Source organism: Taudactylus pleione, unplaced genomic scaffold (genome assembly GCF_031769625.1).
Source record: "Taudactylus pleione unplaced genomic scaffold, aTauple2 ptg000038l, whole genome shotgun sequence".
Classification (NCBI taxonomy): Eukaryota; Metazoa; Chordata; class Amphibia; order Anura; family Myobatrachidae; genus Taudactylus; species Taudactylus pleione.
In genome coordinates, this window is record NW_028284440.1 from 146510 (window position 1) to 172541 (window position 26032).

Consider the following 26032-nt stretch of genomic DNA (forward strand, 5'->3'; position numbering starts at 1 on the left):
TGTTCATTGTGTTCCATCAGAATTTTGGTGTAAGGTATCACATAAATTGTGGTAAGTATATTCAGACAATGATGTGAATATTCTGAGTATATGGCAACACAGCACTTCAGGAGGGTTTGGTATATTAGATTGACATTCACAATGTCAACATGAATATGTAGACATTGTGCATGCGTCAACATTCAACATGTCGACACTGATGAAATTACATGGTTACAATGTCAACAAGGCATCTTCAGTTAACACTGACGCTAACTCTAATGCTAACCCTAACTCCTAATGGTAATGTCAACATTTTCACTATGTAAATGTCATATGTCGACATTTTGTCAATATGGACATGTAAGATGTCGACATTTCAACCATGTTTTAAGACTTTCCTGGCACACTGGTGGAGGTGTCATCTTGAACCCTTGACTGACAACTTGCAGTCCCTCAACATTAAGTATTGATGGGGTAATCCTTTTAGCCTCCAACAGAGGTAAATCAGCCACTTTACGTGCCCCTGAAGCTATTGCCACCTTTTGATCAGCTCTGGACATTACCCAGGATCAGGTTCTGGAGTGGCAGGCTCGTCAGACACGCCTTCTCCTGCCTTCAGCTCCTCCCAAGATGGCCCGTTTTCAGATTCTAGGAGCTTCTCTTAGATCGCGGAGACGCTGTCATCCAACTTCTCCATCCTCTAGCTTCTCAAGCCGATGGTACTTGAGCTCGAGGTCTCTGTGCAACGCTTTGGAAACCCCTGTATAATGATTTTCCTGCACTTCCTGGTGCTTTGAGGTTGGATCACGTGAATTGTTGGTCTTTGCCTGGTCTCTTTAAAACTAGGGTAACCCTACTCTAGGGCCTAGTAGTAGCAAATTTTGATAAGAGTTCTTTTCTTTAGGGTATTTTAGATTTATTATATATGTCTGTCATTTTGAAAAAATATATTATTGTATGTATTTTCTGTTATGATCATGTGTCGGTGGCTGCAACTGTTTCTCCCCAGTTGCCTCCTTACACCACTAGATTTGGTCCTGGGCCCAGTGGCGAAACTGGATTTTGCCATTATGTCCTTCAGGAGCGGCGTTATCTCTTTTTTTATTTTTTAATACCATGTTTTTATTTCTAGGTTGTTTATTGTATTTTCTTTTTTCCCTTTTCTTTGTTCTTTTCTTTTTTCTTCACTGCCAGGATTCTATTTGCCATATGTTCCTTGCATTATCTCTGTCTTGTCATTTATAGGAGGATGATAACGTTGTGTGTTTATGTCCTACAGTTCTTTTACTACTCCCTGATGTCTCAATTAAATTTTGTTTCTGTTAATGCTAAGGGACTCAACATTCCTGTGAGGCTGACCCATGCCGTACATGAATTGAGGGCAGAAAAGGCCAATATTGACTTCGTACAGGAAACACATTTTAAAGGTGCTGATGCCCCGTCTCTCAGGAATAGAGATTTCCCTTGCATTTCTCTTTCTAATAACCCTGAGGGTAAGACCTTGGAAGTGGCAATATTATTTGCCCATCATCTCATAGCTAATATCACCTCCCTACAGTTAGTCGTAAGCCGTGTTCTACTGGTGAAGTGTACATTATATTCTGAGGTATTTACCTTCGTCAACATCTATGCTCCAAATAGTACTCAACCAGCCTTCCTCGACAAGGTACTAAGGACCTCATTCAAAGTCGGTCGAAGCGGCCGCACGGGAAATGGGGCCGGATATTCAAATGATTCCCTCGCAAGTTGCGTCCCTAAGTTCGGATCGGTAGTTGGCCGACCAAGGGGAGGAAGCTGTCGGAAGACAAAAAAATACGCCCCCTTCTCGTACGCATTGCACGTTATCTCCGGGCATATAAGGATTAATCGAGACCATCGGAACTGGTCGTAGAGCTTAAGGTTGACCATACCCTCTCTTAAGCTCTACGATCATGTCAGTGTAAAAGCCTCCCATGTCACATGTGCCATGACGCTACTTTGTTAATTATGCACTCCCATAATCCGTATGCACTCCCATAAAACGCCGTTCGCATAATGAGGCATGCCTGCGTTCGGATCTCCACTCCCCCGTTTTCAAGCACCTTCCCCTGTTACCACCCACAAACGCTTCCATCTGTCACTCAAACTACCGACCTGGCTGTGTTCAAGGAGAGAGAAATTTCTGATCGTAGCGGCTAGTTTGAGCACGCGCATTGCGAACTTTACGCATGCGCAGTATAGCGAACATCGGTGGCGTACGACCGTGCGGCCGCAACAACCGACTCTAAATGAGGTCCTAAATCTTGTTCAGCTGCATGTCGAGGGGGTGTTGGTGTTGGGGGGGTGATTTAAATTGGTCCCTAGATTCTACTCTATACTCATCTAACTCATCCCCTAAATACTCGGACAAATTCCATTGCAGATTTAAACGTTCCTTACATGAACATCAACTGGTTAATATATGGTGCATACATCACTCCACTATATGGGATTACTACTTTTATTCGCATCTTCACAAGGTTTATACTAGACTTGATTATCACTTTTTACCTCACAGGTTTCTGAACCTACTGAAAGATTCCACAATAGCCAATATTTCTTGGTCAGGCCATGCCTCTATCTCATTGAAGATTGGGTTGCCCTTGCCTTGCCACAAGACTTATTCTTGACGTTTAAACAAAATGTTGCTCCAGGACTCTGTAGGTGACTAATTAGGGATGCTATTGAATATTACATTGCCACAAATGACCTGCCAGATATGTTTAAGGTAACAAAATGAGAAGCACGCAAATGTGTCCTGAGAGGTAAACTCATTCAGCTCGGAAGGTATTTAAAAAAGCAGAGGTTAGCAGAGAGGGAGGTTTTATTGCAGAATATACAGAACCTTGAACTTGTGCACAAGTCCTCCCTGTCTGCAGAGAATCCAGTCTCTTACAGATGCTCGCCAGGTCCTCAATATTCTTATATCTGACAAAATTAAACTTGATGTACGGAAGTGCCGTAGCCGTTATTTTCTTTGGGGAAATAAACCCAGCAAGATGCTAGCTAGGGCCCCTCATACCAGCTTGCTTCTACATACATTGCGCGTATAAAATGTCAATCTGGATCTTTTTGTAATTTCACAAAGGATATAGCCTCAGCTTTTCACTCATGCTACTCCCAATTATGTAATTTGAAAGGTCTGAGAACTGAGGAAAATTTGTTGTCACATAAGGCTTCTAATTAAAGCTTACTTTGAGGAGGTTGGTTTTCTCACCCTTTTGTAAACTGATGTACTGGCGCTAGAGGAGCCGTTTACGCTGAATGAATTAGAGGGGGCCTTTAAGTCGATCCCTAATCGTAAGAGCCTAAACGTAAGTAGTTTGAAAACCACTGCCTTAAGTACGTACAAGTAAGTCGAGAGACAGCATACATACTGTAGTCTAGCATTTATAATTAATAATTAGTTTAAAAAAACATCTTTAGGACTTTTGGTGAGCATGTGAGCAGACGCAGGTTACCGCAGCTCTGTGATGGCCACAGTGGGATCTACTGTAAAGTGCAGATTCTTGGCTCATCCAAGGCATAGGGCTGCGGAGTGAAGGAGATGAGCCCTATTGCAAATCGACAGATGCCAAGAAACATCAAAGAGCTCAACAAGAGAGGAAGAGCTCTGATATCAAGATGGCTATGCACCCCGCCAGGTGTGACAAGCAAACCCAATTCTCTCCTCACAATCCATTGGCTCTAAACAACTCCGAACCTCCTATTTCATATGAGGGCATTGTGAAAGCCATTGCAGAAACCATAGCACCTCTCATGCAGGAGCAAGCTTCAATATTTAGTTATGAAGGACCAAATAACATCCTTTCAAGAAATTGTTATTCATAAAAAAACATGCCACATTATTTTTTTTTTTACACCCAAAATTTGCGTGTTCGTTTTTTGACAAAGTACTCAACTTCCGAATTTGTTTTTCTGTAATTTATCATTATCATTTATCATTAGGAAAGAAATCCCTACATTTTTAGCAAAAAATATGAATTCTGAATTTTTTTCTCCTGGTCTGGGATGGAGAAAACTTTTCTCCAGTTTTTTTTTTGCCTGCTGCTATTTTCGTTTTTTTGGCGAAAATTTAGCGTGTTTTTTTTTTTTTGTAAAAATACGTCCGCTTTCGCTACTAATTGAATCCGGCCCTTAGCCGCATCACGTGTCCCACCAAAGAATTTTTCTTAAAATATACATCATATATACATTACTAATGTGACAAAGGCACTATTCAAAGATACACTGACTACTGAAGCTGGCATTTCATGGTAAATGTCGACATGATGAATATGTTGACATGGTCACTGTTGACCTAATATACCAAACACCTCTGAAGATTGCAACAATCTCATTATAGAGCAGATACTCTGCTCTATAAACACAAACCGCATTTTCCCATTTTGTCTGAGGGACCTATTCATCATAAGTAAAATATTGATGGAGGTAATAAGGTTTAGAACTCGCATGGAGTTCTACCTAATTACTGGAGGAATTCATCATTCCTCCTCTTTTCCATAAGTATCTATTCTGAAAAGCTGTCATTTTTGCGATGACAGCTTTTCATAAAATATATACTTTTCCCTATCTACTCTACCTTACCGCAGCTGTAATCAGTGTTGCGCATGCTCTGTTACATTCACAAAAGCGGCGCATGCGCAGCACTGATAACAGCTGCGGTAAGTCTGTGATTTTTAGGATGTTATCTACATACTACCTTACTATGAAAGTCTATGCATAAAATTTATTTTCATCTGTTTGCTTATCTTTCTTTGTTTCTTCCTGTATTTTTTGGTTGTTGTATAAAGATGTGCACTGTGTACCAGTGTACTGTGTACTATGTATTGCTGAATAGGTCTCCTGCTGGGTGGCAGTCGGGAAGCCGGTGGACCTAATCCTGACCGCCGGCTTCCCAACTGTCTAATCCCGGCAAGGTTCTAAAGACAGGCGTCGAAATCCCGACGCCTGTCAATAGACATACGCTGGGAGACCGACGCCCGGCATCACGTTTGAAGGGACACCGGGCGCCGATAGCCATGGGGGGAGAGGGTTAGGTTTAGGGTTCCTGGAGGACTTAGGGTTAGGCACACTCCCGGGAGGTTAGGGTTAGGCTAGGGGAAGGGGGGTGTTAGCGTTAGGGTTAGGCACCCCCCGCAGGGGACTTAGGTTTAGGCAGCGGGGAAGGGGGGTTAGGTTTAGGCACTTAGAGGGGGGATAAAAGTTAGGCACTGGGGGGGTAGGTTAGGGTTAGGCACCCCTAAGGGACGGTTAGGGGGTAGAATAGGTTAGCAAATACTTACCTTAGGATGATCGGGATTTTCACTGCTGCCGGGATGCTGCTGTCGTGATTTGAACCACTTGCCATGCGTCCGGCGGTAAATCATACTGATTCCCTCCTGCTCACCTGATTGCAATATATGTGTTACTTACTTTGGCAGACTTGTATCTTGCTTATATTTTCATACCCCTGTTTCTGTAAGTACTATTCTGCATGTAGACTGTATGTGTGTATGGGATGGAGGGGTCGAGTCATCGCTTGATGTATCTGTGCTCATTTGTCTGATCTCAATGTGGGATGGATTAACTCCCCAATTAAATGTAAGAAGATCCTCCACTACCTACAGAAACAGGGATCTGATCTTGTGCCCCTGCAAGGAACACATTTGATTCAATCTGAATTTAGGAAATTGAATATGGCGAAATATTCAGCCGTGGCTTCTGCCTCATTTAACTTATACGCTCATGGTCTTTGTGTTTCCTGCTCCACTGTTTACCCTATAATTGACATGCCCCAAATGTGTAAAATCAGGTGTGTGACCGATTCCACCACACCGCAAACCAAAACACCTGTTTGACACTGTTCTAGGTCAGACAGGAGGATATACATCAATTTTATTAAAAAAATATAGTTGTCATAAAATTGTTAACAAAACGGGTCAATTGCTCTCTCATTTGTTGCACTGTGAGCATCTGTCTTCTATTTTCTTTGCTCTCCAGGGGAAGTAGTCATCGACTACATAAGGCGGTTGAACTATCAACAACAGGAGTATCACCACCCTCCAGAGTAGGAATTCATGTCTCCATATCAGCAAGCCGAGTTTCGGTATGCGGTAAGTCAAAACATGGATGAGATAACACAACATGCAGGTTCACTAGTCGAGCCTCTTTTCGCAATCAACAAAAGCTTTCAAGAGACGATCCATATTATTCAGGGGTATAGCCACAGAAGGAGGTAATCAAGGTAATAGATAGGTATAAAATCAGGAAATTAGGGTAATACAAAACTTCCAGGAGTGAATCCCTAAATATAACATAGGGAGTCTCAGAGGCCAGCAGACAGGAGGATTAGGCCGTGGAGATCCAAAGAATAAGACACAACAGCAGTCTCAATTACCACACTTTCATTCACTCTGGGGAGCATAGGAGAACCAAACAATGGATGTACCTTCAGCCCAGAGGCTGTTATTGACAAAGAGCAGCACTCCGAGATGGTGGCCGAGGCTGGGAGTCGCGGGATTGTAAAAACCCAAAGATGGCTGTGTTTTGACATGGATAGGATTTGCCACCTATCCAGGACACAGACAGAAAGGCAGAAGTAGCCAGCGCTGGAGTCAGGAGCCACATCAGCGCTAAAGCCGGATCCAAGATGGCACCCGTGATGAGGAGACACTGCAGAAGGAAACTATCAGCGCCTGTATCACAGCAGCCAAAGGAGACAGGCAGGCTGAGGGACTCCCGGAGCGTGGAAAGGTAAGTCAGCAACAGTACGCCAGTGTGAGGGTCCAGCCATCCAGGATAAGTGTGACGGATGTTTAGGCCTAGGACCTATGGAGTCAGCTTCCTTCCCCTAGCTCGTCCATGCCACGCCCCTTCGGTCCTTCAATTTTAACAAGATGATCATCTCCCACAACATAATGCTGCCATCCACATACTTCACTATTTGGATGGTGTTTGTTGATGAATTGTCAGTGTTAGGTTTATGCCACACAAAGTGTTGTGAATTGGTGACAAATATCTTTTTTTTTCTGTTTAACAGCAAAACCTTATCTCATGATGTTTTCTTGCAAATTCCAGACATACTTTGAATTGGTTTTTAATCAGTAATGGTTTCTTTCTAGCCACCCTACCATATAGGTCATTAGTATGCAGAGATCTTGATATGATTGACTGGTCTACCTTTACTGCAATTTCAGCCATTGAACTCTGTAGCTCCATAGCTGACCTCACTGTGATTTCCCTCATAAGTCTTTCTTGCTATGACACTCATTTTTGAAGATGGCCTTGTCTAGGAGGTGCCCGGGTGGTATGATGCAGCTTCCATTTCCTTACAATTGTTCCAAGAGTGCTCACTGGGATATCCAAGCACTTTGATATTATATTGTATCCTTTTCCTATTTCGTGCATGTGCATTACTGTATCTTTAATTTTGTTAGAATGCTCTTTGGTCTTCATTTTCACAGCTTTTCTTTAGTATGACCAATGTTATTTGAATTAGGGGTCTTTTATCCATAAAATCTGACCTTTTTTAAAATCATTCACAGGTAGAGGCTAACCGAAAGCCAATTGTTAGGGTATTAGCTTTGCTATGTGTAAACTTGGAGCTTTCCAAGAACTTGGGTTAAATAATTATGCAAGCAGTATTTTTCAGTATTTATTTGTTTAAATGTGCACATAAATAATGATTTATGAGTTTGAAAATGGGCCTACTGGTTCACAATCAAAATACTGTCTATAACAATCTGTGTCACTTGTAAAACAGTCACATTTGTTAACTTTACAGGGTTGAATCCTTTTGCAAGCCACTGTTTAAATAAATTATCCACCATATTGATTTTATCCATTTTTTCTGTATACTGTAGCTTCCCCTTTCATCCAGTGTCACATGTTCTATTTACTTAAACAACATGAAACTAGGATCAGAATTATGTTGCTGTAAAAGTGTTTAGACAAAATTAATTTCAATTTTGTTCTGAACTAACCTTTATTGTTAGCTTTAAATGCTGTTTACTTTTGCATATATACTTTAATCCTCATGTACAGTCTGCAAAATATATCCGTCATACACCATACATGCATGTGCATAAGGTGTTTACTTCAAAATATAATACAATTATTCAAATTAGTAAAGAGCTTACCTATTAATATATTGCTAATCGTTTGTAATTCAAAACCACGTACTTCATAATAAGTAATTAGCATATATGTGAATTTAGTGAATCTATCCCTCATATAATTGGTCTTACAGGTGGAATGAACAAATATTTATGAATCTTTGGCAGATAGTATAACATTGGAAGTATAGATTTGCAAGATAGTAAAAAAAAATAACTTAAGCTGTAGAATTTAATAATATTAATCTTTTTTTGGATCATGCTTTTTTCTTAGACCAATATCAAGTCAGATTTTTAAGGACTTTATGAAGTCATCAGTTAGATCTTTTGTAAAATTCTACATGGTTACTTACCTGGGACGGCCAATCTGAGGATCAATCCAGAAGATCGATACTGGACCTTAAATTGGCTATCCCTACTAAGAAACCTAATCATTGTATTTAATCCGCCTAAAATCATGAAAATAATATCTATCTTTTTCGGGATCGATAGTATTTCCATCAATGTACAATTGGTTGCATATGCACATTTGAATAAAAGAAAATAAAAGCTCATGCATTTGCACTGGAGCAACTGAAGGCAGCCAGGAAGGTAAGAACATTGCCGCCATGAACATGACATGAAACTTCCGCCATGAACATGACATGAAACTTCCGCCATGAACATGACATGAAACTTGTTCTTTTCAAAAGACTGATCTTCTATGTCCATCCCTATTTCTTACTACGTATTAAGCAGTGTACTTACTGCATTAACATAATCATTCATATTTAATATAACTATGCCCATACATTTGTCAGCCTGATTAATAACACAATTCTTATCTGTGAGTTCCTTCAAAGCTTTTTTCTGTTGTATGGATAAACTAGTTTCAGTTACACTTCATATTACATAAAGCTTTCTCAACCACTTAGTAGAAGGTTTCTATCTATCTATCTTTATTATCCAATGGGAAATTTTGGAAACAGGTTTTAGTTCAAATAGGATTTTTTTTGGACAAAAAAACATTGGATTTTTGGCTGCTAATAGTTGAGAAACTCTAAAAAAGTGTATTTTCATTTTTACATTAATCTGTTCTAACAAATTAATTCAAATGTATAAAGATTTGAAAATTATTATGTTTTTCTGTAAGCCTTTGCTTAAAAGTTACATTTCAAAATGTGATAGCACATAATCAGATAAATTAAAGATAACTTGAATCAGGGTGAGGTTTTATAAACTACCCATTTACCTCTAATAATCTATATAATGCAAATATAACATTATGTATTATGTATGCCTCCATTTTTTTGAAACCTATAAAGGAGCTTAAAACACTCTCACTCTATTTTGGATGAAACACTGGGGCTTCAGGAATCATATAGATGTATTTTCATTTATTTGTGACCACCGACATGTTAAGTCAGAGTCCTCTAACTCTTCTCTCTACTAACAGATATTGACAGATATGAAACAACACATATGTGACGTTATTAGGAGGCGTGCTCGCCTCCAAATAACGTCAGGCTGGGGGGAGCCTCATTAGCTGGGCTTCCCCCAGCCCCCTCCCGTCAATGAATGGATGTCGAGAGCAGCATCCATTCAGAGTCTCCGTGGTCCGGCACCGCCGCACAGCTGCGGCGGTGGGGGTCCCCAACCTCCCGATTTGACCACCCGGCCCACGGGTGGAACAGCGGGACAGTACTGTCCCGCTGAAAATCGGGATGTTGGGGAGGGGTGCGCCCTCTATGGGTGGCGCCCCTGTGCGACCGCACAGGTCGAACACCCCTAGAGCCGTCCCTGACTGACGTGGTCGTATGGGATGCAAACACAGCCATCTGTGCTTCAGCTGACAAGGTACGACTGCACACCCCAATGTGTTTTTGAAGAGGAAATATGTTCTACATATGTGCAGAACGGATATCCTCTGACTCCCTGGACTTTCCTGCAGACCTGGCAATTTCTGAACAGTTTTGCTGGAAAAATCGTCAGCTAAGTGGTTAAGGTTTTAATGGTAATCTCTCTTTTACTACCGGCACTGTTTATTTTACCATCACCTAAATTAACTCACTTTGCTTTACGTAAAGGAGGGGTTAAAAGGATTAAATTATGTATTTCAGTAGAGATTGCAACAGTGCATATGAGTAAATGTGTGGACAGCAGTAAGATGTAAATTTCTATACAGCCTGGATAAGTGGAAGGGATGTACTGCAGTTCTGATGCAAGGCAGAAAGTGTAATTGCCTGCGTACCGGTACCTGATGACTGCTTCTACAATCCAGGCCCCACATAATCCAGAACCTTTTTCTTGTAGCAAAGGCATCAATCATCAGCCTACTGAGATCCCCAACTGTCCTATATAATTAAGAGTATATTACTTGTCAGATTCATGTGTCTCCTTCCATTACAAATAAAATGCCCCTGTGTGCAGTGCCATTACATTCATGTCTTGTTTATTTAAGCACTGAGAATCTCTTACATGTACTCCCAGCTTTAGCTTATAGACAGGGTAAAATGCTTATGTGCCCTACAAAATTGTATTGATTAGCTATCAAAAATGGAGCTCCCATCAGAAAATGTGGGGCCTGGTTTAAAATAAACAGGCAAGGTGATCCTCACACCCTCATTTTACAGGCTCTTTTTTCCCCATCCTCTTTTAACCCCTCTCCTTTCCCCCAACATTTTAGTCCCTCCCCTTTCCACACCCTCCTTTCCCTCCTCCACTTATCATCTTTCAACTCTCCACTAGAAAAAGCATGTTATTCTAATGTACTGTGTGTGGCTATACCATATAGAATTCATGCACAGAGCCATAGATTTCATTTACTTCACGAATGCTCCTTTCCTGCTTTCACTATCTCCTGCAGTAGGGATGGACATTGGAAACCGATGGTTGGCATCCATTGATGTTCTCGATTCGAAGGAAAAAAAATTTTTCCATTCAATATCGAGTTTCCGATGGTTGCCATGATCATATGCTGGTTTCTGATGGCCACCCAACGTTAATTACATGGTTTTACCTGTGGACACCCAGAAGTGTTATCCATAGCACTGCTCTATTGTTTAACCAACAATGGCTAAAGCATCAAATTTGAAATGACCATCCTTAACCTGCAGTGCTGTGAAACCAAAAGTAATTTATTGGTGCAGTCAATAGCATTGTGCTATGTCATTATTCAAGGATAGCAGCCTGAGTTTTTAAGTGTGCTGAGTTTCTTTGTGTTTGTAGCAACACCCAAACCCCCTTCCCGGAACATGCTGCAAAATGCGCGAGCCACAATGCACCTTCACCCTGGAATATGTGCCAAACACAACCCACCTCCTCTGTAGGCATGTAATATTATTTTGTGTAACAGAACATAAGTCTGTGGCCCTTTTTAATGTACCACCTGTACTCCCCTGATAGTGGTCCTGATCAAAATCAACAAAAACCCTAGTAGAATCCATTAATTATTTAAATTGCAGAAGATCACTACTTAAATTAATGAAGGAGTGGTTACTAATCAGTACATTGTCTCTTTAGAAATTCTGTCATGTTTTTTTTCTATAAGCTGTTAGTGTTTTATTGTAATATGAATATTTACTATAAATAAATACTATTAATGGTTTTTATCAAATCCACAATATGTATTGGACAGGCCTATATGTTATGTGGATGTATACATTGCTTATTTTCCCTGACACATGGAAGACTTATGATTTCATTTACTTGTAAGAATGACAAAAGTTCTTTAAACTTCTGTTTCCCGGAAATGTAGGCAATCTGAACTTCTCTCATACATCTCTCATTCATTGGAGCCACAACAGAAAAGATGATGAATGCACAGGAAAATTATGGCACATCGTAATTATGTTTTGTGTTTAAGAAAGTATTTAAGCAGTCCTTATTCCGGATGAATTGAAATAGTGCTCCCTAAATGTATTTTGAGAGACTGGCTGTCTATTTTCACTGCCCTACTAGAAAAGAAAGAATAAACGCTTCATGTATCAAATGCATTGAAGTAAACGAAAATAGATTATTTTTATAACCCGACAATCTTCAAGCTTTCAATTCTGCTTGCGAGTTTTCCATACCGCTGCAGTTCTAAATTTATCCAGTAAATTATCACTGAGATACAAAAGAATCAGAAGCAGGAAATTAGTTTCATGTTTTTGGAGTTAACACCTTCTTCACTTAAATGATGAACTAAAGATTACTGTGAAAATGTTGTATATGTCCCCACCCACCAAAAAATGTTTTCTCATGACAAACATCTTCCCTTGCATGATTGTTATTCACTACTATTACTTGTCCCTTACAGTCTTTGGTGATTCTCCACAGTAACTAGACCATGTTTCCTTGATTTCTTACAATGAAAATGAGAACAACATCAGTTTTGACTAGAGATGAGTGGTTCGGTTTTATTCGGTTATGTTCGGATCTCAAAAACATCATCTTATTGGCTATCCAGCTCTCACGTGTTTTGGATAGCCATGCTATAAATGTAAACTTGCACTAATTTGATGAAAAGAACCAAGTCAAAACCGAACAGCTCATCTGTAATAAAATAATATCTCTACTTGACCCGTTGAGGCATGGACTCCACAACACCGCTGAAGGTGTCCTGCGGTATCTGGCACCAAGATGTTAGCAGCAGATTGGTGGAGCCTCTGATCGGTCTGCGGCTATGCAGCCCCATGCACAGCAAGCTGCGATGCACTGCGTGTTCTGACACCTTCTATCATAACTTCAGCAATTTATGCTACAGTAGTTCTTCTGTGGGATAGGACCAGACGGACTAGCCTTCATTCCCCATGTGCATCAATGATTCTTGGGCATCCATGACCCAGTCACCGGTTGTCCTTCCTTGGACCACTTTTGGTAGGTAATAGGCACTACATACCGGGAACAGCCCACAAGACCTTCCATTTTGGAGTTGCTCTGACAAAGTCGTCTAGCATCACAATTTGGCCCTTGTCAAAGTCATTCAGATCCTTGCCCATTTTTCCTACTTCCAACACATCAATATATATACATACAGTATATATAATGCTCCAGGAACGGCACTTCACTACACATAAAGCGGTTCTGACCTGGTTCCCACTAAATTAATATCAAGGATATTCCAATTTATAGGCACACACGGAACTGTGGATAACTCAATAGATAGACAGTCACTGAAGATCCAACATTTCGGATTTAGCACCCGATTCATCACGGCTCGCTATTGCGGCTGCGTAATCGCACACAATTGTGCTGCAAAAATATGCTAATGTTTGCAACCACGCAGCCAGCATAGAGATGCCCACTACCACTTTCTCATATGTGCAAGACCTCTCAGGCCTGCGTATACATCGGTAACATCGGCCAGTCACACACAATTACAGCAGGTCTGACTTGTCTTAGAAATTGCAAGTCTCGTCGCACGCAGTGAGCACTCAAGCTGCATATGCCATTGGCTAATTTATGCACGCCCATGAAACGGCTTTCAAATGGACAGACATGCCTGCGTTTCTCTGACCACTCCCCCGTCACCACCCCCAAAACGCTGATGTCCCATCACTCACTCTGCGATGGCTTTTTATCTGTGTGCGTGATCGCAGCGCGATCGCAATGCTGTCCTCCCCACGTGCACTGCAGTACGCACCATCGGCCGATATGCGTACACGGTTGCAAACGCGATCCATGCTGAATCAGTCCCATAGTTCCTTTGATACAAACAAATTAATGCAGACTCATTTTAAGTACTCCCCAGTGAACAACATCCATGGCAATGGCTTCCTGGATATCTAGCATCTGACTTCACTCTTGGGACTGACATCACATGTGGGGCTGCCCTGGAGCTAGTCACTGTGCATCTAAAGTGATGTCAGCTGCTGGACATCCAGGAAGCCTTTGGAATGTGATTGGACACATTTTAACAGCCACTATGGCATTCATAGCACAGCACTGGATAAATCCATTACCCTCAAACAAAACTTATTTCTAGGATTCACTACAGTTTTCAAATGAAAATGCCAGGTATGCTGTACTACACAGCAGCATCCTCATAAAGAATAGTTTAATTGGCATGTATATGTCATAGACGGTGAAGGGTCTTGAACAACTACAATGACCACAAAGAAAGAATCATTGAATATTTATTGACTACTGTATTGTGTTAATCCCGACAATGTACCTCATCCATCCCTCTTTTTCCCTTTATTATGGAATCCCCATGTTTGAATGTATCATAAAAAAACAATTATATCTAAAAAAAAAAAAAATACAAACCCAGAGCACAAATGCTGCTTTGTGACATCATGTGCATACTTTTGTGCAAATGCGACTAGTTTTACGGATTAGCGCATGGATAACTGCATTTGTGGGGCAGGTCTGTAACTAGGGGTGTGCGACCGATACCTCTGCACAGAGTGCAGGGCTCTGTGTGTGGCACCATCACAGCCCCATGGCCCTTGCTTCTGGCTAGCTGGGTGCCTGGACCAGCACCCTGCAGCCAGTAAGGTTGCGGCAGTGCCACCTGTAGTGTCCTTTGGATGTTACAGGTAGACACCCTGCCATGTATACAGCTGCATGGATTGTTTTCTAGACGCCCCGTGCACTGCCACTCTTACGGGTCCTGGCTGTCCCTGTCCCCTATGCGTGATGTCATGACAAAGGGGGTGAGGCCGGCAGGATGGTTGGACAGAAAATCATTACGTGTGTACCTAGCCTTACCCATCAAATTTATGAGAAAACTGAACAATTAATGAAGGGTGTAGTACAAAAATATTTATGTCAATTAATTATTTCCACACAACAAAACCAGTAAAAATAGCAATGCACTTGCATTTTATTTTTGCTCGCAGTTCATAAATAACGTTATTGTCTCTGGCTGTCCCAAACAGCTCTCCTCTCACTAACAGATTCTTAGGAGTGGACAATCACTGCACAAAAATAACACAATCCTAAAATGTTATAGGTGCTATATGGACATTACAATGGTCTGGTTGACTACAGGTTGTTCTATCCATGCCCTCTTCAAAACTGGGCACATAACAGACATACAATACACAAAGACTGAATATGTGCTCAAACCCTAGTGAAGTACACCAGAAAAAGGTGAATGTGGATCAGTAAAAACTACTCTCTACCCATTTCTCAGCATAGTGATTGGTGAACTTTTTTGGTAGTTTGTCTAAATATAAATCACATATTCAATATTTTCTTAAGAGGTCTAATTAGGTATTTTAACAATGTAATAAAATGAGCCATTTGTTTCAGCAAATGCTGTGCATCATCACATTCTGAGAAAAGAAAAAAAAAGAGCTGCCTAATGCCAAGAAGAACTGCTGCCTCATTTTATCTGAGATTGTGATTTATAAATGAGAGCGTGTTTTTTGGCTGCAAATCAGCAGTTGGAATAGGCTGATAGTATTGCATTTAATTTGGTTCATTCAGGATCTCCTGTTGTTGCCATGCATAATTAGATTCTGTTTAGTTACAAGCCTCAGCATGAATGCAAAGGAAATGGGGACACACAGCACAGATTGGTTTAGGATTCATGAAAAAGAAATGCCTTTCTCCGATCCCTTTAGACAAGTAAGGCATTTCAATTAAATATACACATACAGCTTTCAAACCTGGCATAATGTAAGTAGCTTGGACCTCATTTTGGCTGGGTGTTGGCACAAAGTTCAAGTACCATTTATTATAAGGCCAGAACATAAAATCTGTATAGGGAAGTTGCTACATGCTGATCAATTAAACACAACCAGCTCTAGCACACATTTAGCAAGGATAAGACTTCTAAGGGGCCAATTCAATCAGCCGTGGGTTATATTACCGTGTACTTTGCAGGATATCTTCAGCATGCACGCTCCAGTGACCCTTGCCATTCAATAAGAAAATGCTTGCCGTGAAGATCGCAAAGTAAGTCGGCATGGTTTAACTCGTGGTGTGAGAAGTGAGGAAATCACTCTGAACCCCAAAATATTGGACAATAAGATGTCAGGGCTGTATAGAAGGATGTTCGTGTCCTTAAGCAGTGTATTTAGGGCTCCTAAATGGGGTCAAATAGTTGATATTTGCATTTTTTTTATTGACAGTGGAAAATAGAAGTGTGTTTCAGCAAATTAAAGCCTATAAATGAATTTAGGGTGCATTAAAATGCCTGCAAGGTGATTGAGTTTTATGTCATTTTAAGCCACTTAAAAAAATTGATAAAATTCACAAAAATTGATAAAATTCACAAGTTCAAAATCTCATGTCTTATTTATACATAACCCCATTTACCTTTCACACATCATTTAATCCATCTTTGTAGCAAATCACATAAAAAGAAGGGGTTGTACCAGAGATTATGAACGGTCCCAACATTTTTAGTTTAAAACAGGAATTTCTTCCTACTTTGCACCTTCTATTAACAGCAAAAACAAGAGATATGGTAAGAACTTACCTTTGTTATCTCTGTTTCTACGAAGTCCATAGGGTCCACAGGGTGACCTTGGGGTATAGCTGGATCCTGGATCCTCGGGCACACGGAGTTAAAGCTTTCAGCTGCTCCCAGGATGCACTTGGGTCCATCCTCCCCTATACCCCGCCCCCGAGCCACAGGCACCTCAGTTGGTAAGCAGCCCAGGCCGGAGGAGGAGACGAAACAGAGAGAAGGAAGACTGGAACACACAAGAACCATACTCACAGAAATGGGAGACTGAAAACCGGTGACCAGTCACAGAGCCCATATGAAGCCAGGTGCGTCAGGGCGGGTGCCCTGTGGACCCTATGGACTTCGTAGAAACAGAGATAACAAAGGTAAGTTCTTACCATATCTCTTGTTTTCTACTTCAGGGTCCATAGGGGTCCACAGGGTGAACTTGGGGATGTCCCAAAGCAGTCCAACTAAGGGCGGGGACGCTCCTGTGCTGATAGGAGAACCCGGCGCCCAAAGGATGCATCCTGAGAAGCAAAGGTGTCAAACGCATAGAACCTCAAAAAGGTGGCCGCCTTACACAGCTGAACAGCAGAGGCGCCACGGCTAGCAGCCCAAGAAGGGCCCACAGACCGAGTGGAATGAGCCTTAACAGAGGCTGGAACAGGTAAACCCTCCTGCATATAAGCCTCAATAATAACAGAACGAAGCCAACGGGCCAGAGTCTGTTTGTTGGCAGGCCAACCCCTCTTGTGAAAACCAAAGAGGATAAACAAAGAATCCGACTTCCTCACCGAACTAGTCCGGTCCACATAAACCTGGAGTGCACGGACAACGTCTAAGGAAGCCTCCCCAGCCGAAAGATCAGGCGAATGAAAGGCTGGTACAACAATTTCCTGATTAATGTGGAACCTGGAAACCACCTTAGACAGAAAATCAGGACGAGTGCGAAGCACCACTCTGTCCTGATGAAAAACCAGAAAAGGGGGACGACAGGAAAGCGCCCCCAAATCCGAAACCCTCCTGGCAGAAGCAATTGCCAAGAGGAAAACCGTCTTAAAAGTTTGCCACTTGAGCTCCACTGACTCCAAGGGCTCAAAGGGAGGACCCTGTAAGGCCCGAAGAACCACCGCCAAATCCCACGGGGCCACAGGTGGCACAAAGGGAGGCTGGATTCTTAAAACACCCTGGAAAAAGGTGTGTACATCCGGCATAGTAGCAATCCTGCGCTGGAACCACACCGACAGAGCAGACACGTGCACCTTCAGTGAGGAAAGACGTAATCCTAAATCCAAACCCGACTGAAGGAAAGCCAGAATACGCGAAACCCGGAACACCTGGGGATCATATCTTCTGGCCTCGCACCACTGAAAGTAAGTGTGCCACACTCTGTGGTAGATCCTCGCGGAAGCAGGCTTGCGCGCCCTCAGCATGGTAGTAATAACGGAGCTAGAAAAGCCCCGAGACCTCAGGATGGCTGTCTCAAGAGCCATGCCGTCAAAGATAGTCGACCCAGATCCGGGTGAAGACAGGGCCCCTGAGACAACAGGTCCCGTCGTTGAGGTAGGAGGTACGGAGCGTCGATGGACAGGCTCCGCAGATCGGAGTACCACGGCCTTCTGGGCCACGCTGGGGCCACCAGGATCAGTGTGCCTCCGTCCTGCTTGAACTTGCGCAGGACCCAAGGCAGCAGAGATATCGGAGGGAACAAGTAAGCCAGGCGAAACAACCATTTCACCGACAGCGCGTCTATTAGACTTGCGCCTGTGTCCCTTGACCCGTATACGGGCAGCTTGTGATTGTGACGGGACGCCATCAGGTCCAGTTCCGGCAGCCCCCACTTGTCCACGAGTAGTTGGAATACCTCTGGATGAAGCGACCATTCCCCGGGATGCACGTCGTAACGGCTGAGGAAGTCCGCCTCCCAATTGAGGACTCCCGGGATGAAGACTGCCGAGAGAGCTGGAAGATAGCGCTCCGCTCAAGCCAGGACATGGGAAACCTCCGACATCGCAGCTTGACTGCGAGTCCCTCCCTGGTGATTGATGTACGCCACCGTGGTGGCGTTGTCCGACTGCACCTGAACGGCCCTTCCGTGAAGAGCGGTGCCGGACGACTGCAGGGCTCTGTACACTGCCCGCAGTTCCAGGATGTTGATGGGAAGAATCGCTTCCTCCGCCGACCAACGACCCTGAAGTGACAAGGAGCCTGTCACCGCCCCCCAACCCCGGAGACTGGCATCTGTCGTGAGCAGAACCCACTCCGGGATCCAAAAGGGGCGCCCCTCGAGGAGATGAGCCGTCTGTAGCCACCAGGCCAGGGACAGACGCACCTCCGAGGACAACACCAGCATCTGAGAGCGGATCCTGTGTGGCAATCCATTCCATTCCGAAAGAATCAGCCTCTGCAGGGGCCTGGAATGGAACTGACCAAACTCCACCATGTCGAATGCCGACACCATGGACCCCAAAACTCTCATCGCTGAGTGAACCGACACTCTGCCCCTGCTCAGACAACTGTGAATCCACAGCTGTAAGGAGGAGACCTTCTCTGGAGTCAGAAAAATCCGTTGTTGACAAGAGTCCAGAAGGGCCCCCAAATGAACCATCCGCTGAGATGGGATGAGGGAGGACTTCTTCCAGTTGATCAACCACCCGTGCGCCTGTAGACAAGCGACCGTCAGGAGGAGATGCTGGATCAGTACCTCCGGGGAGCTTGCCAGCAAGAGGAGGTTGTCTAGATACGGTAGCAACCGTATCCCCTGGCTCCGAAGGTGAGCCGCCATGACCGCCATCACCTTGGTAAATACCCTTGGTGCCGTGGAGAGGCCAAAGGGTAGAGCCCTGAATTGGTAGTGGTTGTGGAGAATAGCAAACCGCAGAAACCGTTCGTGCGAAGTTGCTATAGGCACATGGAGGTAGGCGTCCTGGATATCCAGGGAGCCCATATAATCCCCCGGTTCCATCGCCAGAATGATGGAACACAAAGCTTCCATCCTGAATTTGGGAACCCTGAGAAATCTGTTCAGGGACTTCAAATTGAGGATGGGGCGATGAGAGCCATTGGGTTTCTGCACCAGAAACAGCGTAGAGTAATACCCCATCCCACGTTGAGATTGTGGCACGGGTATAGTGACCCCCGTCAGCAAGGCCTCTATGGCTTCCTGAACCTGCAAGGCCTTGGTTTTGTCCTGAGAAGGACTCGTGCAAAAAAAAAAAGTGGCGAGGCGGCCTGTGCCGAAAAGACAGGGCGTACCCCTGGGAGACCACTTCTTGCACCCAGGCATCCGTGGTGGTATTGTGCCAGCACTGGGCGAATTGAAGAAGTCGGCCTCCCAGTCTGAGGTCCCCCAGAGGGAGGCCCACCCCATCATGCCGAAGGCTTATCTTCTTGCTTGGAAGAAGGGCGCCTAGCACTCCAGGCTTGCTTCTTTGGCTTTGAGGCGGTCTTGGTTGCGGACTGCCTCGGGAAGGACTGACCTTTTGCCTTGCCCTGAACCAGAAAGGAGCGAAAGGCCGAGCTCCGGACCTTAGCAGGTGTCGTAGCTGAAGGGAGGAAGGCTGACTTGGACTTTGCCAGGGTATCTACTATTTTGTCCAGGTCCGGACCAAATAGTAACTCTCCATTAAAAGGTAAGGCCTCCAAGCCTTTCTTTGAATCAGCGTCTGCTCTCCAAGACCTCAACCACAAGGATCTGCGAGCAGACACTGCTGCCGCGGAAACCCTAGAGGTCAGCAAGCTAGCATCCAAATATGCTTCTCCAATGTAGGAAGCGGCATCTCTCATCTGTCCTAACAACGCCCTCTGGACATCCGGAGCTTCATCCGTAAACGTATCCTCCAAGGCGTTGGCCCAACCCTCAACGGCCTTGGCCACCCAGGAGATGGCCATGGACGGCCGGGCCACAGCCCCTGAGAGAATAAATAGACTTTAGACAAGTCTCCACCTTCCTGTCCGGAGGATCCTTCAGCGAGGATATAGACGGCAATGGCAAAGTAGCACTCCTGATGAGGCGTGTTACATGGGAATCAACCGCAGGCGGAGTTTCCCATTTCTTACAATGCGCCTCCGGAAACGGATAGTTGGACGCCAACCGCTTCTGTGGCAGAAATCGCTTACTGGGCGTCTGCCAGGCCACCGCCATGTGATCCGTCAACTGATCAGACAAAGGGAATGCTGCAGAAGTAACCTTAGCTTTTTTAAAACTAGGATACCTCGACTTGGGAGCGGGAGCCTCATCCTCAATCAGAAGAATGGCCCGCACCGCCCTAACCAGAGCCCGCACATTGATGGAAGACTTAGTGTCTACCTCCTGGACTGAGGCATCTGAGGCGGAGTCATCCTGCACCTCGCCATCATCCGAGGACCCCTCAGAGTCCGAAAAATGCGCAGCCTGCGCCATAACTGTGCGTTTAGACGCCCTGGAGGGCACGTCGCTGCGCAACATCGACTGAAAAGCCGAAGATGCTGCCGCCAAATCTTGGACAGTGTGGGAAAGCGCATCCACCCAGGGTGGAGGAGCTGCCACAGGAGCCTGAAACGGCACCACAGCCTGCTGCGCCACCGGGGTGGACTGTATATACATTGGCAACCCCGCATAGGGACCAACAGGCTGAGACCCCGGGGGAGTCTGCAATAATTGTGGGACACCCGGGGAAAGGGGGATGGTAGGCTGGGGCAACGCCCTAGTAGGGACGGCAGTCGGGACCGACAGACGGTCCGCGATGGACACCAGCACCTGGGAAAACATCGCCCATGGTGGCTCCTACGACATAGGAGGTTTAGACGTACCAGGGATCACCTGGCACCGTCCGCACAGGCCGTCCTGCGACAAATCCTCCCTATCCACTCCTGCCGAACAGCGCCTGCAGGATAACAATACCGGAGCCACTGAGTGCTCAATCTCCTCCTCAGATATGACCGACTATATATACAGTTATGACACAGGAAGAAAACGTGCGCACTCACCAGTGTGCTGGACAACAGCCCACAATATGGTACTGTGTAGCACACAACCGTATGTGACGGACCTCACAAATACGTGATCTATATAAGTGAGGTCAGTAGAAACACCCTTCCCCCGCACACCTTTAGGGCTTGTAGGAGAAGGAAAGGGATAGGAATAAGCTGACAGTAAGTAGAAATTAGCACAGACAGGCAGCACTAGCAAAAGTCACATACCATGCAGGAAGATATACTCACTGCACTTTTCCACTACAATCAACCTGCCCAGATTCAGTGTCTGGGAGGGCTATAGTGCTGTGTATGCTGTCCTTGTCGGGGGAGAGGTACACAGGGGGACCGGTCCGCGTGCTCCCTGAGTGTATCCGCACTGCCACTGGAGAAAATGGCTGCTGGAGACAGAGGAGTGGCCCGAGTATCTGCAGCTCAGCGACGCCAGACTACGTGCTGAAAGGCGCGCTGAGCTGAGGGGAGGAGCCGCTAGACAGGGAAGGCTTCCTCCCCTGGCTAGCATATTAACCCCCAAGGTTGCCGGCAACCCGCTTGCCATATTTACCCTGGTGGGCTAGTGGTCTGGCGGGGTATGCCTCCGCTGGAGGGGGGGCCCGCCGCCACCGCTAGCGCCCCCGGTCTGTCCCCTAGAACCGGGGGCATGGGACTGCATTTTTTAAAAGGAACCCGCGCACCGCCGCTAATCAGCGGTGCGCGGCTTACCTGGATCTCCCCGGCGTCTCCGGCAGCAGTCCCGGGGGAAACCAGAGTCCGGCTAGTACAGACTCTGGCTTCCCCCGCCGCGATCCCCAGTTCAGTGCTGGCATCGCGGCGCCAGCAGGGAGAAGGAGCGGCAGCGTGGGCGTCTGTACAGACAGCCCATCGCTGCCGCTCAGGAGAAAAAACTGTATTTAAAAATAAATTTAACTAAGTTAAATAAAAATTAAAAGCTTTAGGGGGCTGCTCCTGCAGCCCACCCCACAGGATGACCCGACTCCGGCCGGGCACCATCTTAAACTGAGGTGCCTGTGGCTCGGGGTATAGGGGAGGATGGACCCAAGTGCATCCTGGGAGCAGCTGAAAGCTTTAACTCCGTGGTGCCCGAGGATCCAGCTATACCCCAAGGTCACCCTGTGGACCCCTATGGACCCTGAAGTAGAAAAGGCAAGTAATGGAGCATTCACACGGTCAGATTTGTCAGATGAACGATTGAACGATTTTACCAAAGTTTTGAACGTTTTGAACGATTTTTAACTGCATTAAAATGAATGGAACCGTCCAAGTCTGAGTGCAAACACATCAGATGTCAGATATCGTTATCTGACAAACGGGAACGCGCATCGTTCATCGTCTATCGTTCAGGCATGTCAGATATGTCAGATTTTCCTTCAGATATGAACGACTGAACGATTTTTAAATCGTTATCGTTCAGATCTGAAGGAAAAATCTGACCGTGTGTATGCACCATTACTTCACAGCCGGAACAAACCATATTGCAATGCAAGGGGTGCAAATACATTTATTTATTATTTTAACTACTGGCTGCTTTTGCATGTAGACCACAAATGCTGAACAGCTTTATTTTAACACATCAATTTAAATTTGAGTTTGCACACACCCCTCTCTGCACATTTTAAATCTCTCCCTTGAGTTGACACATGGTTTTGCCAAAGTGAAAAGTTACTCGCTTTCTTTTTCTTTGCTCCTGACTCAGAATCAGTCTCATAGTGAATAGTGTATCACGTATAACTTCAAATATGCTTAGCTCAAAAAGTGAATATTTCCTACATGGGCTAAAAGCACATGGTGTGAGTAAACTTAACTAAAATACACAACAAAGTAGTGTGTTTGTGTAATATATGTGTGTGTATATATATATCAATGACTGTATTATTGTGTGTGATGTCCTAAACCAGTGATTACTGAGGGGGCGTAACTAGATGTAGAGGGGCCCCGTAACTACATATGAATATTATTGTGTTCTACTTGTGATGCTCATATAATAGGAGGTGTATTTCAATATCTCGGCTTCCAACTGGAAATAGAATAAAAAGTAGATTTGTGAGAAGAATTTTTACACATTCCACTATTCTCTGACAAAGTCCCACAGGGGCAAAACGCATTGGCCCACACATGGTACCACTGAGCGCTCATAGTGGTCCACCATTCAAGGGAGAAGTTTGATGGCAAACACTCCTAAATATAGCAGTGAGAACTGCCTTTGGTGATAAATGACAAGAACAGGAAACTTGTAACGTTGGAGTGGAACTAGTAGAAGACTTGGAGGAACCGGACCGGGACCGGCAGGAAGACTTGTTGAATTGAACTGGCGAACTTGACTCTGTACTGAAATAACGTGGATTGAACTGATGAACTTGGAAGTTGACTCTGGACTGGAGTAATGAGAATTGAACTGGTGAGCTTGGAACTTGACTTCGGACAGGAGTAGTGTGAACTGACTTGGAATATCACTCCGGACTGGAGTATCGTGGAACGGACTTGGAATATCACTCCGGGCTGGAGTATCATGGAATGGACTTGGAATATCACTCCGGGCTGGAGTATCGTGGGCTGTGCTAGGAAGCACTGGTAACACACAGGGAACTTAGGATCATAAGTCATGCAACAACAATGGACATAATGCACTGGCCTGGGAACTGGTGGGATTTCTGGATTGCCAGGTATTGCTGTATCAGGTTTTCAGGATTGCCAGGTATTGCAGTAGCAGGTTTTCTGGATTGCCAAGAATTGCAGTAGCGGGAGCCCGGGATACACTAGTATACAGTAGCCGCACGAACCATACACCACAGGAAGTAATGAGATGTTCAGGCCCAGAATGCTATCAGAGGAAGGTGTATATACCCTGGGTCCGGCAGGAATTGGTGGATATGATCAGGTGGTCTGGAAGTAGCACTCTGAGTGGTGGAAGGCACAACATGCAGAGAGAGCAGTCATCTCTGTAGGGCTGAGAGTCAGACCTGCACCTGCGATTCCAATCAAGGCTAGCAGTGTTCACAGACAGAGGAGAGACGAGGTAACTAATCACTGTGAAAGGAGAGCACAGTCTAAATACACACACAGCAGTGTTACAGCCAGCATGATTCAGAGCAGATCTCCAAGGCGAATTGCACACACAGATCCATGGAGCAGCTGGCAGAGGTAAGTCTCAAGGCAAAAGGTAAATAACTAGCCAGGGTTGTGACAGTACCCCCTTCTTCATGGGTGGACTCCGAACACCCAAATAAATACATAAGAGAACATGAAAAAATGACACACCAGGAAAACTGAAAAACTTCCTTCCAAACATGACATTCCAGGAGCTTCAAATACAGGGACATAAATAACTCTTGAAAACGTCTCCTCAGACATCTTTCCAATACTCACATTTTATTGGGGCATCTGGAGTGGAAATTCTTCAAAGGAGATAGTTCAAGACCTTCGCCGATTCTTCCTTTTGCTGCGAGAACATTTTGTGTCAACCAACGGACATGGGATCTCTGGTAACTCCTGTGGAAATACATGACTGGGAAGGACAGGATCAATGACAGATGGTCTTCAGGGAATGGAGAATTATCGTGTGCATGATCGAACTGAGATTCAGTATCTAAAAGTAGAATGGAAGCCTTAGTAGGATTTGAAAACTGATAGGACTCCTGGGAGGAACTAAGAGAAACATGAGCACTTTTGATGGCGTTAGATGGTTGGTTCCTAAAGGTTCCTTGAGACTTCTCGTGGAGCGATTGATTCTGTACCTTACAAGAGGCATATTGGAGTCTAACCTCAGAGGGTGACCTCCTCTCACTAGAAACTTTGTCAGAGTCTTTATTTTTAGAAGCATAGGATCTTTAGACTCGATGATAGGATTGGCCCAGTCCAACGCCTTACCTCTAAAGGTAGAGAGAAGGTACTTAGTAAAGTTTGTAAGAGTGATACCACAAGCTGGATATTTCCATGATGGCAGCATATTGCTCCAGTAATGCAAAGTATTGCGATTAGTCCCCATCAAAATATTTGCACGCTGGGGTATCCGACGAATTCTGTGTGTTCGAGGATTGTGGGGCACATTCAGGTGCAGGGCTGGAGGAAACTTGAGGATGCTCCGATAGATAGGGAGTCGAAATAACTGAAGCTGATAGATGTTCGGTATTAGGACCAGTTGATGGAACTGGAAGGAAGGCAGAGGAGCTAGAGTCAGTAGGATCAACAACCAAAGCTGAAAACAGATTACAGAGATCATCGTTCATGGGAACGAAATTCACAGGGGATGCTGAACAGGAACCACGACCAGAATTAGTAGTACATGACACTCCTCCCTGGGAACTGGAACCTGAAACCCTCTCCTGGGGCATGAGACTTGAGACCCCCTTGCTGGGGTGCGAGACTTGGAACCCCCTGCTGGGGTGCAAGACTTGAGACCCCCTCCTGGGGTGCGAGACTTGAGACCCCCTCCTGGGGTGCGGAACTTGAGACCCCCTCCTGGGGTGCGGGACTCGAGACCCCATTCTGGGGTGCGAGACTTGGACCCCCGTCCTGTGGTAGGATACTTGAAATCCCTTTATGGGGAATAGCACTTGAAACTCCATCCTGGAGTGAGGCACTTGAATTCCCCTCCTGG

At 44.8% G+C, this 26032-nt stretch overlaps 1 protein-coding gene across 1 annotated transcript in view; it reads left to right on the forward strand.

Annotated features, from left to right (window-relative positions):
- The window catches only part of LOC148538627 (uncharacterized), a 113759-nt gene that overhangs the window by 52345 nt on the left and 35382 nt on the right, over positions 1–26032 (forward strand). The window contains exon 3 of the mRNA XM_088452451.1: positions 5983–6095. Coding sequence (XP_088308577.1) covers positions 6060–6095 — 36 coding nt within the window. The 5' untranslated portion in view covers positions 5983–6059. The remainder of the gene's footprint in view (positions 1–5982; positions 6096–26032) is intronic.